The 17,710-nt window shown below is 38.5% G+C and overlaps 1 protein-coding gene across 4 annotated transcripts; it reads left to right on the forward strand.

Moving 5' to 3' along the window:
* The first annotated feature begins 466 nt into the window (after nucleotides 1–466).
* dhx16 (DEAH (Asp-Glu-Ala-His) box polypeptide 16) lies at nucleotides 467–17,588 on the forward strand. 4 transcript variants are annotated; one of them, XM_058413674.1, is made up of 21 exons: nucleotides 467–523; nucleotides 1,329–1,534; nucleotides 1,625–1,863; nucleotides 3,739–3,916; nucleotides 4,011–4,067; nucleotides 4,255–4,509; nucleotides 4,628–4,867; nucleotides 4,995–5,183; nucleotides 5,281–5,391; nucleotides 5,544–5,659; nucleotides 6,525–6,735; nucleotides 6,838–6,936; nucleotides 7,041–7,193; nucleotides 8,182–8,322; nucleotides 8,938–9,100; nucleotides 10,197–10,315; nucleotides 11,004–11,071; nucleotides 11,197–11,359; nucleotides 12,785–12,946; nucleotides 15,086–15,259; nucleotides 16,880–17,588. In XM_058413674.1, exons 2-21 carry the CDS (start codon nucleotides 1,337–1,339, stop codon nucleotides 17,006–17,008), a joined length of 3,165 nt encoding a protein of 1,054 aa, XP_058269657.1. In that variant the 5' UTR covers nucleotides 467–523; nucleotides 1,329–1,336; the 3' UTR covers nucleotides 17,009–17,588. The 4 variants fall into 4 exon arrangements, 3 of the variants coding, with proteins under 3 accessions (XP_058269657.1, XP_058269656.1, XP_058269658.1); XR_009206989.1 differs by lacking the exon at nucleotides 467–523 and adding an exon at nucleotides 535–737 and having other exon boundaries at nucleotides 12,785–13,038; nucleotides 16,880–17,017; XM_058413673.1 differs by lacking the exon at nucleotides 467–523 and adding an exon at nucleotides 538–737.
* Nucleotides 17,589–17,710: the final 122 nt, after the last annotated feature.

The raw sequence follows: 17,710 nt of genomic DNA on the forward strand, positions 1-17,710 counted from the left end.
CTGTTTTATTTTTTTTATTCTGAAGGTGTTGGCTAGAATCAAACACCACTTCTCTTTTTCTTTATAAGCCATTACTTTCTAGGACCAGGTCTTACTCTTAAATAAAATTAAAAAAAAAAAAAACTGTGAAGAAAGCAATGTCTACACTACAAGTAGATAAAAACATTTTTTTAATGAAAAAGATTTTGTTATAATACAATTTCCAAGGCGGTTGGAGGCAAAAAACACAAAAGAATATTTATAATATATTCAGCTTGGTGTATAAAACTTTAGGACTTTTAATATTTTATTCTGTATGTTAATAAATGTATTGTTTGGGATAAATGATGAAGCATTTGTGAAAACAAATAACAAATTAAATGACTTTTTGGTACAGAAGGAGGTTTGTACGTTTTCTTTTGGCCTCTATTTGTCTCTTTTTACTCCTCCACTGCACTGTTCACAGTGACCTCACTATTATGGAGACCTTTATTTTGGCGGACAACGTAACTCGGAAGTAAATAGCTCGGACGCCTGCTAAAGCGTGAGTAGCGAAGGCTAATGTGACATGGGGATTGTTTTATTTTTTTTTTACTTTCCCTATATATTACTGTTTAATGTTTTTTATAGATGGATAGCAGATATTACTTTAATATTCTACGATGTGTAGTTACTTATCGTGACAGGCAAATAAGCTTAGAAGAGATTCGTGTAACTGTTCAACAGCTAGCCGGTTGCTAAGACAAAATAACAGTAAGGTGAATTTTTCTGTTTTGTTGTATACTAGATGGTTTTGCACGTGCCTCTTCCGGCATTGAAAACGTCTCGTTAGGTAGTGTTACTGCCTTGGTGTGTTTGTTTCTTGTGTTTTTTTTTGAATGTTGTGAATACTGCAGAATTTATAATTACATTTAAGGCGTTTTTTTCCCCCCACGCAAATCGCCACCAACAACCATGAAATTGATTTGAATTAAGAATGGGTGATGCAAATATCGCGATACTTACGGATATTTTTCACAGTGCACGATAAGTATCGCGATATTTACGTTCCTTCAGGTTTTGCAAACAAGGTGCCAACAAATCATTGGGACTTTATTATCATTATTATAAACATATTTAAGCATTTAACGAGGAAATGGAAGAAATAAACTGTGCAAAATGACAACGACTTGTTACAGTAAAAATCAATAAACAAACAAATAAAGATAAAGGAGTTAAAACCCTGTATACTAATCTTGGAAAGTATTTCTCAGCTCCGGTTTATAGATATTATAATTCAGTTGGATTGTTTACATAGAGAGATGACTGGAATGGTAACATTCTATTAATATTTATTGTTGGTATTGCAGCGTTCAACATGGCCAATTTGGAGCAGTGGGTCAGTGACAGGCTCCATGACATCCTGGGCCTAAGTGACAGATATGTGGCCCAGTTTATTATTGGTCTGGCACGGAAATCTTCGGCTCCGCAGGACTTTATAGCGCGTCTGAAAGAGACCGGCACCATCGACGTTGACCAGAGAGTAACCGCATTTGCTGAAGAGTTATACAACAAGGTACAGGTTGTCTAACAATCCGAGAAGTCATTTTACACCGTTAGTGAGGCATCATTTTGTATATTCTGTTTTTGTTCTTCTCCTGTTCAGGTTCCAAAGAAACAGGTTGTGGAAAAACCATCAAGAGCCATCGAGCGACAGGTGATCGAGATGGAACAAAAGAACAGGACCTACACTCTGCTGGAGGACAGTGACAGCGAGGGAGAGGCATCCAGAGAAGGAGAGAAACAGAAGAAGATCCGAGAAAAGGACAGAGGAAAGAAAAGGAAGCACCTCAGGCAAAAAAGAGACGAAAGTCCGTTGTCGAGTGAGGATGACGGGAAGAAGAGGTGGGTTGCTTGATGAGAATGTACTGTATGTGGACATTGACAAAAATCTATGTTTCGATTAAATTCATATGCACAGTAAAATATCAGAGATCAAAATCTCACAGAAGAATCCCCACGCCTGGGCTAAAAACATGTTTGTTTTTTTCCATGCGTTTCTGCACGCACACAGCTGCTACCAGATCCGCATTGTTCACATACTCGCTCGTGTGTCTTATGCAAGCTTAAAAGTGGCATCCACTAGATGGCATGTCAGAGCCAGAACGTTCCTCTTCATCTGGTTTCCAAGGCACTCCATGCACAGCAATGTTAAACAGATTACCAAGCTCCAGTTCTCTTATAAAGGTTCCGCTGTCATCGTGATTGTTGTCACGCTGCTTCAAACTGGAAAAAAAAGCTTTTAAAAGTCAAACACTTACTGTTTTTAGTGTTGTTACTGAATAACGGTCTAGAGTAGTACATAATTATGTGATCTGAGATGTTAGTTTGTTTACACAGTTGAGGACACTGACACGTGGTGATAAATTACATCCACTTTTAACACTGGCATTTTGCACCAAATAACTGCTGGATATGTGTGGTGGCCTTCTTGTGTTTGTGTAGTTAACATCTATCAATCAACCTTGTACTAGTACTTGCATGTCTAGTTAAATATGAAATATTGTCTCCAGGATGGTGCATATGTCTGTTTATTCATGCTATTATTGGAAAATCCCAAATTTGAATAAAGCCACAATCAGTGAGTTAAAAATCCCAAATAACAATTTTTTTTTTAGCTCATGTATACCGAATTAGATATATTTAGTTACAACTAGGAATCCTACATTTTCCATTCTTTTAAATACAACCGGTAAATAATCAAAGCTTTGGGTAATGAGCCAATACCAGATACTGATCCATCATAGACATCTTCACACTAACAGAGCTGACACCTTACACTTCTGTTGCAAAGTTATGCAAAAAATTTGAAGTAATTTGTTTTGCCGTCACGGTGTTCATAGGCAGGATCATCGTCGTGTCAGCCAACATCACAACAGACATTTTAGGTTGGTTCTTCAGACATGGATCACTGAGTTATTTGAATTGGATAGTTGTGGATTTTACACAGCCCTGTATTTTATTCATGCTTCAAAGATAATTCAAAACTGAGCTTAGATTTTAGATTAGATTGCAGTAGCATTATATTATAAAGTCACACTTTTATTGTATATTTTTCTGAATGTCATATGATCACTACATTGAGATTGGTCATGTTATTGCTGTTTACATCACTTCAGTCAAGATGTGTCTTAAATAATTAACTTTGTACTAATGGCTTTATTGCTGTTGGAGATATGTGTGTATATACACTGATCAGGCATAACATTATGACCACTGAGAGGTGCCGTGAATAAGACTACTGATCTCCTCATCATGGCACCTGTTAGTGGGTGGGATATATTAGGCAGCAAGTGAACATTTTGTCCTCAAAGTTGATGTGTTAGAAGCAGGAAAAATGGGCAAGTGTTAGGATTTGGTCGAGTTTGATAAGAGGCAAATTTGTGATGGCTAGACGACTGGATCAGAACATCTCAAAAACTGCAGCTCTTGCGGGGTGTTCCCGGTCTGCAGTGGTCAGTATCTATCAAAAGTGGTGCAGTGGTGAACCGGTGACAGGGTCATGGGCGACCAAGTGTGTTGTTAAGCAATGTATGAAGAATGAGTCCCTGATCTGATACAGATCCAACTTTATTAAACTTTTATCAGCTTAGTAGTGGATTGGTACATTCCTCCGTAGCAGTGAGCAACACAAAACCCTCTGTGTATGGATACTGTAATTATCTTCAAAGTACTGGAATTTATTAGTGAATAAACAAAATTATTGATTTTGCACACCAGCAAACCATCTTCACACGAGGCAAAGAAAGCCCAGAAAGAAGATGATGAGGAAGAGGAGTGGGAGAAGGAGGAGAGAGAAAGACTGCAGGATTTGGAGGAGAGGGACGCCTTTGCAGAACGAGTAAAGCAGAAGGATAAAGAGAAGACAAGGCACATACTTGAGCGAAATGACAAAAAGGTAGACATGCATAAAAAAAATTTAATGAAACGTTCTCAATAACATCAAGGTGGGAATGATGATGCAGAATAATCTCTACCTGTGGTCTGTTTAGGCATATGAGGAGGCACAGAAGAGACTGAGGATGGCTGAGGAAGATCAGAGGAAAATGGTGAGATGTACTTCCCCACTGTTCTGCAAATACACACACCGTTCACCTATGAATGATTTAAATTGTTCATGTTCTACTTGTTTGCCTGCCATGTGACAATATTTATCTGTATTATCCCTAAACACATTTTTTTGCTATTATTGCATACTGAATAACATCATATTTTTTCTTACACCAACTTTCACAGCTACCTGAGCTGCGGAAACAGTCACGGCGTGAGTACCTGACCAAGCGTGAGCAGGAGAAGCTGGAGGACCTGGAGGCAGAGATTGTAGATGAGGAATACCTTTTCTCTGGTGATCGTCTCACTGAGCGCGAAAAGAAAGACCTGGAATACAAAAAGAAGATCCGAGACCTTGCACAAGACTACAAGAAAGCCGGAGCAAAGGAGAAAGAGGAGAGGAAAAACCGCTACTACATGCCAGAGGAGATACGCAATAAAGTAATGTAGTGCAGTAGATGCTTTTGGATATGCATGTATTTAATCCCATATAGGCAAATTCTAGGAATTTTGGTTTATTAATGTGGTCTGTATTTGATGTCCTTGTTATCGTCCTCAGAATATTCCTCAGAGGGACATGGAATTGGAGTTTGATGAGGGCCCCAAAGAGGGTGGAGGTGAGCAGGGGCGATGGGAGGAAGCGAGAGTTGCCACAGCCACGCTGCAGTTCGGAGCCAGAGAGGAGCGAGAGCGGCGGATAAAGGAGGAGAAGGAGAAATATCAGTTAGTGCTCGAAGAGGACGAGATGATTAACTTTGTGAGCACTGCTATCACCATGAAAGGAACACTCTCTGAAAAGGTTGGTGCATTGCTGTGGAAGGAAACACTTATTAGTTGTTCAAGTACTATCCTATTATTCTCCTTAGTCTTATTACTGTCTTGCTAATTTATATTTATGTTTTCTCTCTCTCTCCAATTTCTGACAGGATAATGAACCCGAGCTCTCTCAGGCTGAAAAACAGAAGCAGTCCATCCAGGAAGTGAGACGTAGCCTGCCCATATTTCCCTACAGAGAGGACCTCCTTGCTGCCATCAGAGACCACCAAATCCTGGTTATAGAGGGTGAGACCGGCTCGGGCAAGACAACTCAGATTCCTCAGTACCTTATGGAAGATGTAAGCATTTATCCTAGAAGTCTAATATCCATCACATGACCATCACATGCTTTCTAGAGTTTCAGATTGTGTTTTGTCATTGTGCGTTTTATTTCAGGGTTATACCAGAGGAGGCTTGAAGGTGGGGTGCACCCAGCCTCGCAGAGTAGCAGCTATGTCTGTAGCAGCTAGAGTGGCTCAGGAAATGGCAGTGAAGCTGGGGAATGAGGTGAGAATGTTGGAAATTAATATGCAACTTGTGGATTTTCCTCTTCCTGTACTTTTGTCATTTGTCATCAACTGTAATAATGAAAACTGGAACATTACTGATGGTTAGATTAGTGTGTTAAGAGTTGCTTGTTTTCTGTTTTTCTTGCTTAGGTGGGTTACAGTATTCGGTTCGAGGACTGCACATCAGAACGCACCGTGCTCAAGTACATGACTGATGGCATGTTGCTGAGAGAGTTCCTCACCGAGCCTGACTTGGCTAGTTATAGGTACAGAGAAGACTATTAAATCAGGCTTTTCTTGCAATACATCCCTTCTACACATTTTTCTAACAATTTTATCTTATAATGCTAATAAGGTCAGCTGGCCTACAAACAAAATGGTCCACTCAAGTGAGATAAAACCAATAATCTCCCAGTTGGCTTTTCATTCTGTTTGGTGGTCCAGTGACAGGATCCCCCGCTCTCATTGCAGCGGCCCGGGTTCGATTCCCGGGCAGGGCGCTAATCCAGTTTACATCCACTGAATAGTTAACTCTCAGTGCTGGTCCCAAGCCCGGGTTAAATGGGAGGGTTGCATGAGGAAGGTCATCCGGCATAAAACCTGCACCAAAAATCGAAACATGCAGACCAATTGACTTGCTGTGGCGACCACAAATAGGGAGCACCCGAAAGAACAACAACAAACATTATTTATATACCCTAGCCATTGGGAACTCTGAATTCTGAACATGGGCATGTGCTAAATGCTATAAATGTGAAGCATTCAGAATTTCTGAACCTATAGCCATTATGTGACCATATTTTAAGGCAGATACATCAGTTGCCTTTGTAGATTTTTGCTGAAACATGACAAACTGTATCTAAAAATTTCTATCAGAGTTTCAAGTATATAATATACATCACTAGTTACACTCATTAAGTAATGTTAAACTGCCATAGTGTGAGCACTTTGATGGATATCGTTTAATTATTACAAAATAGACTTTACAGAAGCAGGAAATCCACACTATGTTCACTGTGCTCATTTGCTTATCGCTGTATAACAATCTCCCATGTTAATGTTACTGTGGCCATGATTCTCAGTCCTAAACTTTGCATTGAATAATCTGTATACTTTTGCTTTTCTCTTCAGCGTGATCATCATTGATGAGGCTCATGAGAGGACGTTGCACACAGACATACTGTTTGGGTTGATCAAAGACATCGCACGCTTCCGGCCAGACCTGAAGGTGCTGGTGGCTAGTGCTACTCTGGACACAGAGCGTTTCTCCTGTTTCTTCGATGATGCTCCCGTGTTCAGGATCCCGGGTCGCAGGTTTCCTGTCGACATCTACTACACCAAGGCAAGAGCTTCTGATTTGCTTCAATGTCAATGTTTATACATGCTTCTAGCTCTATAAATAATCTTGTTTATAACTTGTTTACTAATCAATATTTATGTCTAGGCTCCTGAGGCTGATTATCTGGAGGCGTGTGTGGTATCGGTACTCCAGATTCATGTGACGCAGTCTCCTGGAGACGTCCTTGTGTTCCTCACAGGACAGGTCAGTCTGTCAGGATGAACAATATAGCACAGACATTTTGAAGTGTGTCTCGTGCTTCACTGTATGTTTATCTGGTCTCATAAAGCCGCTCTTTTTTATTATAGGAAGAGATTGAGGCGTGCTGTGAGCTTCTACAGGAGAGGTGCAGGAGGCTTGGCTCAAAGATCTCCGAGCTTATCGTCCTGCCGATCTACGCCAACCTACCCTCGGACATGCAAGCTAAGATTTTTAACCCGACACCACCTGGAGCTCGCAAGGTATTCTCACCGTCACATCCGTGTTTGTCACGAAGAGAATTTTTGCTCCTGATTACAGACCGCAGTCGACTCTATTAAGAATAAATCATGCTTTTGTTCCAGGCATTTGTGTGGACTAAGAGTTGGTGATGTTTTGGTACTGAAAATGCTGACCAGGTCAATTCAAACCCTGTTGATTAGTTCACTCATATTTACTGTTACTTGTTTGAAATTGGATATGATGATTATACACTTGCTGATCACTATATTAGGAACACTATATTAGGAACATGCCTGTACATATTAACATTAAGCCACATGTGCAGATCTCAGGCTACAGTGGCCACAGTATCACCCCAGCGGGACAGTTCCAGATTGGGGAAAAACATCTTGGAATCTTTCAGTGATTACTGAAGTCTCAGATTACTGTTCTTAGTTGACAGGAATGGAACATGATGTGCTTTTCTGCTGTTCCAATCCATCTGTCTCAAGTTTCCACATACTTTGTATTCTTATACTTTTCTTTTCACCATGGTTGTAAAGAGTGATTATTTATTCTTCCTGTCATTTCCTGTTCGAGACCCTCTCATCTCTTTTCTACAAGGCGTCTCCTTCCAAAGACCTACCACTTTACACCATGTTATTTGCTTTTTACATCATTCTATGTGAACTCTAGACACCTTTGTGTGTGAAAATCCCAGGAGATAAGCCGTTTCAGAAATACTTAAACGATTTTGATCAATCTCGTTTATTTTGCTAGTTTGAGGTTGGTCACTTTGTTCAGACTTGCAGCTTTTCCTCAAATATCTCAAATATACACAGCGTGATTATGTCTCTTACAAATATATCAGAATGTGATAAGCATTTCTCAAATCAGATATAAAAGGAAAATGCTGTAATTAAGAATATAATGCATGGCTGTTATTATAACTAATCTTACATTATTTATGTGAAAAATATTTACACTAAATCATAATGCAAACTATTTAATTCATGATATATTCCTCAGGTTGTGGTAGCCACAAACATAGCAGAAACGTCGCTCACCATTGATGGCATCATCTATGTGATTGACCCTGGCTTTTGCAAACAAAAGAGCTACAACGCCCGAACAGGGATGGAGTCTCTGATTGTTACGCCATGCTCACGGGTACATCTTTTTTACGCTGTTTTTGTGTTTAGCAAAGTTCCTCTCTTTTAAAGAAGCACTGCAGTTGTCATGCCATTTCTCTCTATTGGTATTAATTATTGCTGTGGTTACTCTATCCACATGTTTTAGCCAGGGTTTATTCATTGATAAATAAGAAAAGCTTTCAGCTGCCAGTTAAGCATTGGCCAAACCTGACATATAACTCCTCACCCACTCATCTTTACACCACACCTCACACTCTGACCCTCTGGAAATGAATTGTCATACACGTAATTAATAGTCTTTCATGTATACCTGTAAGTATAACAATAGCTTAGTCATGTGTATACACAGTCAAATTGTTAGCAATTATTATAATAAGTCTATCTTTAAATAATTTTATTTTATTATCTGAACAGACAGTTTGTATGACACTAAATTGGAATCTATGACTAAATTCAGGCTCACCTACTTTTTTTAGCCATAGTTGCTACAGCAACATATTTTGCACACTAAAAATATCTCAGCTGCTCGACTGCATTGTTGGTTGAACTGCTTATTTTAAATAGCATGCTTTTATTCACACTTCTTTGGTTTTATGCTGAATAGCACAGTTAAAGCTCAATTTTCTGACAGGCCTCAGCCAATCAGCGGGCAGGCCGAGCAGGTCGTGTAGCTGCAGGGAAATGCTTCAGGCTTTACACAGCCTGGGCCTTCAAACATGAGATGGAGGAAACTACAGTTCCTGAAATCCAGAGGACCAACCTGGGGAATGTTGTCCTGCTCCTGAAGAGTCTGGGTATGGCTGGAAATGCACTGTTCTGCTAATTGATAAATGTTTTTCAAATGGGTTTGAGCTAAGAGTGATTCACTTATAATTTGTTTGTCTTCAAATTACAATGTTTGCCAAAACCACCACAAAAATCGACATGAATCAGCTTTCTAGTAGACGCTTTTAATCAGTTTGCTCCTATTAAATGTCTTTATTGTTTAACTTCACTGAGTCATGTCTGCTCAGTTCCAGTTTTTCCTGATGTTAGTTCAATACCCTTTTATTCTTTCATAACGGGGAAGCATGTTGCTTGCATTCCTTCATATATGTACTGATTGTCTACATGTTGTAAGTTGTGCAGCACATTGAGCAAGTATTAGGATAAGGCTTAATTTGGAAGCGGCGTGGGTATGTCAGAAATGCTTGCTGAACTAGACTGACTGGGAGCATTGTTTACTTCTGAACATTTCAGAGAATGGTGTTTGGCAAAACTTTCTTTTCCAAAAAATGTTTTTCCTTTGGCACCAGACAAATAGTGAACGTATAATAGTGAACGTGAAAATGTTTTTTATATATACACTACCAGTCAAAGGTTTGGACACACCTTCTAATTCAGTGTTTTTTGTTTAGTGACTTATTTTCTACATTCTAGAACAATACTGGAGATTTCAAAACTATGAAATAACACACATGGACTGAAGTAATCCATATGTAACGACAACAAAAAAGTCAGTTGTTATTTTGAGACAAGAAGGTCAGGTGTTCTTGGAATAGTTCTTGCAAGAACAGTATTGTCAAGTGCATTTGCAAAACCCATCAAGCAGCATGATGAAACTGGCTCACATGAAGACCATCCCAGGAAAGCAAGACCAAAACTTACCTCTGCTGCAGAGGAGAAGTTCATTTAGAGTTACCAGCCTCAGAAATCCACAGCACCTCAGTTAACCCCAATTAACAGCATCTCAGATTAGAGCCGTTATGAAGGCTTTACAGAGCATAAGTAGCAGACATATATATTATATCAGTGGGTGATGTAATGTTATGACATGTACATTTTCTCAAATACCGTTGTTTTTATTTTACCCTAAAGTAATTGTATGGTATGTGTTTGAATGTCTGACAGGCATAAATGACCTAATCCATTTTGACTTCATGGATCCTCCTCCTCACGAAACCCTGGTGCTGGCTCTTGAGCAGCTCTACGCCCTTGGTGCCCTTAACCACCTCGGAGAACTCACTAAGGTACATCAGCGTTCATCCGTCACTTTTGTCCCTAGAGATGAGCGGTAGGAATAACACCAGCTATATTTATACCACAGGGCTGTTGAATCCCCTAATCTGATTCCCCAGGAAGTGTTAAATAATTTCCTATAACAGCATCAACTATTCTTATCCCTTATACTTTCTATAGGAACCAGCAATTGTTGAAGTAGTAAAGCTTTCCGAATGGAAAAAGAAGTTTTATGTGAAGTGTGTGTGTGTTTTTTTTTTTTTTCTTAATAAATAGAAGAGAGAGAAACAAGTGAGGCTGTTGAGGGAATGACTGTTTGTTGATGCTCAAATGTAAGAGATAACAGGAACTAACTTGTTTCGTGGATCTTAACAATAAATGGATCAAAAGAAAGATGTGATGTTCTTTACTGAATTAAAAATTGTAATCACTGGCAAATTGCTGAGCTATCATGAGAATGAAACACTTTGGGATGTGCTATGTAAAAGAAGAAGGCCCATGAACATAGATAAAGGTTATACAAATGGTTTGTTTGTAATGAATCAACCTGTTTTAATATCTGATATCACATTGAGCTGATAACTGCTGTTTACAGCAATAACACTTTTTGAAATCAATTTTAATTGATAACTATATTACTCAGACTGGTAAATGTGATGTGTGTATAATGTTACTAACTTGGTTGTGTTGCTGTGTTAGTTGGGGAGGAGGATGGCTGAGCTGCCTGTCGACCCCATGCTGAGTAAAATGATCTTAGCCTCTGAACAGTAAGTCTCTACACTGACATTTCCAGTTTTACCTATTTAAAAAAATGACCGCTATTAAAAATGTCCATCTTTTGTGATTATTCTTAATTGTCAGTTCATGTAATCGTTTCTTTGTGCCCCTGCAGGTATAAGTGCTCAGAGGAAGTGCTGACTATCGCCGCCATGCTGTCAGTCAACAACTCCATCTTCTACAGGCCTAAAGACAAAGTGGTGCATGCGGACAATGCACGAATGAACTTTGTGGTACCAGGAGGAGACCATCTGATGCTCCTTAATGTTTACTCTCAGGTATCATTATTGTACAGAAGGATTTTACTTCCTTATACATAGCTATGAGTGGATGTGTGCTCGATGAAACTGGTTCAACTTGTTGAAGTAGGAACAGCAGAGCTTGTGTTTTTTGCTGTGTCATAATGAAGAACTACATTTTCACTGCCGTCATTTAGTAAATCCGTTTTTCTCCGAGACAAAGTACTTAACATGCATCATTTTTGACGTGAATATACATCAATCAGGCATAACATTATGGCCTAATATTGTGATGGTCCCCCTTTTGCTGCCAAAACAGCCCTGACCCTTCATGCACTGTGTATTCTGACACCTTTCTATCAGAACCAGCATTAACTTCTTCATCAATATGAGCAACAGTAGCTCGTCTGTTGGATCAGATCACACGGGCCTGCCCTCGCTCCCCACATACATCAGTGAGACTTGACCGCCCATGACCCTGTCGCTGGTTCACCACTGTTCCCTCCTTGGACCACTTTTGATAGATACTGACCACTGCAGACCGGAAACACCCCACAAGAGCTGCAGTTTTGGAAATGCTCTGATCCAGTCGTCTAGCCATCAGAATTTGGCCCTTGGTCAAACTCGCTCAAATCCTTATGCTTCACCTGTCAGTGCTCATAATGTTATGGCTGATCGGTGTATATTGGCTATAATATTATAGTACTCTACAATTTACCATGTAGCTGCAGAATATATAATTTAATAAACCAAAGTAATATGCTGTAGTATTTTTCCATTTACTATTAGTATATTGTTCCTTTAGGACATGCAGTAATAATTTCTGACATGCTGGCTTGGGATGCATTATGTTGGACACTAAATTATAAAGCAAGCCAAATAGATGGAATTTGGAAAATGATTATAGATCATAGATTAGACTTGACATTATATTTGCCCCTCAATATTACAAACAAACTATAAAACTCTAAATAAATAATAGAGAGGAATTAATTATTTATAAGCTACAGAGCATGAGACTCGTTTGAGATGTGACAATAACAGCAGTTGTATAATCTTGATTTTTGGGAATGGTGCAAGATGATTCTGGCCAAAGCTTCACACAGTGTTTTTTTTTTTTATTTCTTCCGCTTTGTCAGCTTTCTCCCATATAGGCCAAGCAAAACTCCCAAGTTCTCACAGCACATCACTTTGTTTTGACCTACTTGCATACAAAGATTCACACAAATGTGCACACTCAAGTAGTTTTCGTGTAATTCGTATAAACCACACAGTAATTTTCAGATTAGTATGTTATATATTTCTATACTATATATTAACTTATTATTATTATTATTATTGTATAATAACTATGATATTGGTTGTCACATAAAAATAAAATGCTGCATTACAGACACAATAGTTTAAGGTCAATTATCTCATCTTTACTTTTGCTCTCTCTCTCAATCTCTCTTTCTGTTGCAGTGGGTGGAGAGTGGTTATTCCACACAGTGGTGTTTTGAAAACTTCATCCAGTTTCGCTCGATGAGGCGTGCCCGTGATGTAAGGGAGCAGTTGGAAGGGCTAATGGACAGAATTGAGGTGGAATTGTGCAGCGCTAATGGTGACAACATCTGTATCCGCAAGGTAGCGGATCCTCTTTCATCCTCTTTTCCTTTAAACCTACCTCTTAACACAAAGGATGATGCCAAAGAAGTGACAAATCTTCTATCACCAAGGTTATGTTTATTGCAGCCACCTAAATCTTATCTCCAAACATAAAGCATCCTTTACATGGATCATATCTGACATTTTCTGTTTCCATAAAACACTGTGGCTATAATATTATACTTTTCCACATACATAACAATGTAGCTAGAGAATTTGTTGTTAAAATGCTCTGCTTTATTTTTCCATTCACTATTTATTAGTTTCTTGTACCTTGATGATCTACAGAATCTTTTCGAACAGGCTGCCTTGATATGCATTATTTTCTAATATTAGCTTCCAAATATAAATCCAGTCAAATGTAATCACTACATTTTTATTCCTCATACCAATGAACATAAATCATAAGGTAGTCAAGCCTGTAGACTAATTAATAATAAATGTGCATACTCCCTTCTCCTTTATACTACTTCCTGGACGCAGAGGAATATTTCCAGCTCATTTCTATATTCTGTAGGCTTTAAAATCAGGACATGGGATTAAATCAGTCTTAACCAAAATCCATGCCAGAATCTTTATATACTTGAAATAATCTGTTACTTAAATAACATAAATAAACAATAAATATAATATATGTAGTTCCTTTTCACACTGTCATATTTACACAGACACCTGTATAAAACCTTAACTTGGACCATAATGCTTGTTTTCCTCTGGACTTTCCATTGTGATCATATTTCATGTTTACACACAGACATTACACACATTATGTTCACATATTCAAAGAAAGGCATTTCTATTTAATAGCACATGTGGGTGCAGAAAGGACAAAGCTTTTATTTTGATCCTGTCCAATCCAATTTTAATTTCTGCTTGCTTGCTTTATTTATTTATTTATTTATTTATTTATTTATTTAATCAAACTATGGAAGATTTCCATTAAATTATTGTTTAAAGATAAGGAGGCCAACAGCAGCTCAGCAAAATATGGTCTGAACAAGACAACAAATGGCAAAAACTGTTGTAATGCACTAAAGGAAAATGAATAAAGAATTGAAGCACGTATATAGAAATGAGTAATTCACCTCCATGTTTCCATCAAAGCAGCTGAAAACTTTGTTGGAATGCTGGTACACTTGTTCCAACCATGGTAACGCTACTCAGAATCATAATCGAGCTGATGTTTGGGTATAACATTGCCTTGACATTAACAAGTACAATTAAATTATATAATTCGTAATATTTTATTGTATAATACATCAGTTCTTAGAGGTAGAGTTATGAGTATTTTATTTTTTATAACATTAACCCTCTAAAATAATGCATACAGTAATGGGTGTTAAAATACACAATATTGCCAAATGTTTTGGGACGTCTGCCTTTACGTGCACATGAATGTAATATGGAGTTGGCCCACCCTTTGCAGCTCTAACAGCTTTAATTCTTCTGTGAAGGCTTTCCACAAGGTTTAGGAGTGTGTGTATGGGAATTTCTGACCATTCCTCAAGAAGTGCATTTGTGAAGTCAGGCACTGATGATGGAGGAGAAGGTCTGGCTCACAGTCTCCACTCTAATTCATCCCAAAGGTGTTCTATCAGGTTGAGGGCAGGAGTCAGTGCAGGTGCGCAGTCATGTTGGAACAGCAGTGGGGCCATCTCCAAACTGTTCCCACAAAGTTCAGAGCATGAAATTGTCCAAAATGTCTTGGTAAGAGTAAGAATTAAGAGTTCCTTTCACTGAAACTAAGGGGTCAAGCCCAAACCCTGAAAAACAACACTTAAATTCAATGATTTTGAGGGGTGTCCCAAAACTTTTGACAACATTAGTGTATTTATTTATTTTTAACTTTATAGTGTTAAATTATTTATTTTTAAAATACTGCAACGTTTTTCTGCCACACAGAGTATTGTCATACATTTCTTGTATTGTATCGCAGTGCTGTTTGGTGCCCCCCCCCCTTCTATTTCTTACAGTATATTTCTGTGCTGTTTTTAGTTCAAGAATCACAAAAAATGGATGGCTCACACTTTAGTGAGGCCTAAGACTCATCACAGCCTGTTCATGTAACATTTGTAAAAATTTCTCTATAAATTAGGTATCTTTTTGCGTATTTTGTAGGCAGTCACAGCAGGTTATTTCTACCACACGTCTCGTCTCAGTAAGGGAGGCTACAAAACTGTGAAGCACCAGCAGACGGTGTATGTCCACCCCAACAGTTCACTGTTTGAGGAACAGCCACGCTGGCTCATCTACCATGAGCTCGTCTTCACCACCAAAGAGTTCATGAGACAGGTAAGAATTTCTTTCTATCAACTCTCTATTCTACTAACATCCTGTCACTCTTATTTCATACACAGCATTGTTTAAGGAAAAAAAAGAAGTACACCCTACTCCAATTGTGTGGTCCACACAATAATACAATTGTGTGGTCCGTAAAAACTTTTACAATCGAATAAATAACCCCCATTGACGAATAACTAAAACACAGGCTACAATATGTCCCGTTCCCTTCACTTTATCACTTTAGAATTCATTAACATGAATTAACAATTCATGTTAATTCATTAACATTAACAAGAAGCACCATTAGCATCAATAACCTGAAACAAATATTTTCTGTAGGAGTTCTTTGGTCTCTCACAACATTTTGGTGAAATTATTCTAAAAGTGAAATTAGTCTCACTTTTCTTTATAACATTGCTTCAGTGAAATTATTTTTTTAGGGCAGTTGTTTACGCCCAGGTCTCTTAAGATCTCACGAAGTTGAGGTCTGGATTTTGACTTGGCCATTCCAGTCCGTTTTTAACCTTGATCCCACCCCACCTTCAGACATAGCGAGGTTTGTAGTGAGGAGTTTGATTTTCACCAAACATGCCGCTGTACTTGATGACCAAACATCCCAACCTTGGTCTCATCGGTCCAAAGTATATTGTTCCAGAATTTGGCTTGTTCAAGTTGTATTTTGGAGAGATGGGCCTTTTCCTAGTCACACTTCCATAAAAGCCATACTTGTTCAGTCTTTTTCTGTCATGGACATTAATTTGAATTTGTCAGGATACTCCATTTGTAAACAATCCTTCTCACTGTATAAAGGGGAATGTCAACACCAAACTGCCAAAAGCTTTCATGGATGTAGTCACTGCTTGATGATTAACTCATCTTCTGCATTTTATTAGTAACACCAGACTACTAATTACTTTCTTAATGATTGTGGATGAAGTCATACTCCTCCATAGTGTTCCTTTTCTGAATAGTTTCCCTAATGCTGATAATTTCACTATTGGTGCAGAGTCATAGGGTTCTGTCTTGACAATTCTGTGACTTTAAGATAATGAGTCATTATGTTGTGACTTGGGTAGCATGCCTCACAACTCCAGGGTTATTGTCTGTATGGAGCTTTTCATGTTCTACTCATCCTAGTGGGTTTCTTCCAGTTTTTCTCATATAATCATGCTAGTTAGAGGATAGGTGAACACTAAACTGTCTCTGTGTGTGAATGAGTGTGTGTGTCTTTGATGCCCTGTGGATGGACTGGTATCACAACCAGGGTGTATTCTTGCTTTGTGGCCAGTGTTCCCTGGATATGGTCTGGATTCACTGCCATTCTGATCAGAATAAATTGAACATTTCTGTTATTGAAAATAACTGAAGTAAAAGTATTTACCCTCAGCAAAGGATGCCAGTTCATTGCAGTGTGCTATATACACACACACACACGCACTTCACACACACACACTTCACACCAACGGGCTATTTAGAAGCCAGGTGACATATTGGCATGTTTTTTTGTTGTTGTTTTTTTTAGAAACCAGAGAACAATTGTTTTTACTGATATTTATCTTTGTCACATCTCAACCCCTCTTCAGGCTTACTTACCAAATGTTCTGGTATTCATTTCTCCACCTTTTTCAGGTCATCGAGATAGAAAGCGGCTGGCTCTTGGAGGTGGCTCCTCACTATTATAAGAGCAAAGAGCTGGAAGACAGCAGCAGTAAGAAAATGCCTCGCAAACAAGGCAAAGCACGGGAGGAACTTGGCTGATTTTGGAGAACAGCCTTTCCTCTGTCGTTTCTCATGCCGGCCTCAGCTCATCTGGCCCAACAGAGACTAAAAGAAGGAGAGACTGAGAACAAATGCTGTTCAGGAGCAGTGTGGTCAGAATTCCTTTCGAAGCTATCAGCAATCGCCGATATGACGGATATGAGATGGTATTAAATGCTGGCTCTAATGGCAGTATTAAAATTGCATAAAAACGGCAAGGGATAATGACCACAATGAGGACTGCAGATGTTTTTCACGGAAATCTTTACCAGATTCTTCTACGTTTGTTGGTAAACTTTGTTTTATTACTGTGACTGGAATTGTTTTTCATATACGTTTTTAGACTAATAAGCAATACTGTCAGCCCATCAAAGGAATGACTGGCATGTTGTCTTGAAGCTATTGCTCTGCTTGTTCCAGATTTAAATATAACACACAGAGGGTGTATACACAAAGGTATGTGTTACATGAACAGTGTAGCTGCATTCCACATATGGGCCAAATGTGTATTTATCCAAAGCAACAATTAGTTTGATGTTTCTGGATTTTCTCTACTGGTGTGTTTTGATAAATATATTTTTTGAATACAAACCGCTTGTTTATTTCTTTCCTTGCCTGAAATGAATGTGAAAGGGAACTATATCCTTATCATATAACATTTAGGGGGAAATGAAATGGTTCAAAAGTATTATTTACCCAAAT

This window comes from Hemibagrus wyckioides, linkage group LG17, assembly GCF_019097595.1.
Source record: "Hemibagrus wyckioides isolate EC202008001 linkage group LG17, SWU_Hwy_1.0, whole genome shotgun sequence".
NCBI lineage: Eukaryota > Metazoa > Chordata > Actinopteri > Siluriformes > Bagridae > Hemibagrus > Hemibagrus wyckioides.

Coding starts and splice junctions, on each gene's coding strand:
- dhx16 (XM_058413674.1), top strand. CDS start 1,337: ATGGCCAATTTGGAGCAGTGGGTCAGTGACAGGCTCCATGACATCCTG. Junction 4,068..4,254: donor AGGAAGATCAGAGGAAAATG/GTGAGATGTACT, acceptor CAACTTTCACAG/CTACCTGAGCTGCGGAAACA. Junction 7,194..8,181: donor CACCACCTGGAGCTCGCAAG/GTATTCTCACCG, acceptor TATATTCCTCAG/GTTGTGGTAGCCACAAACAT.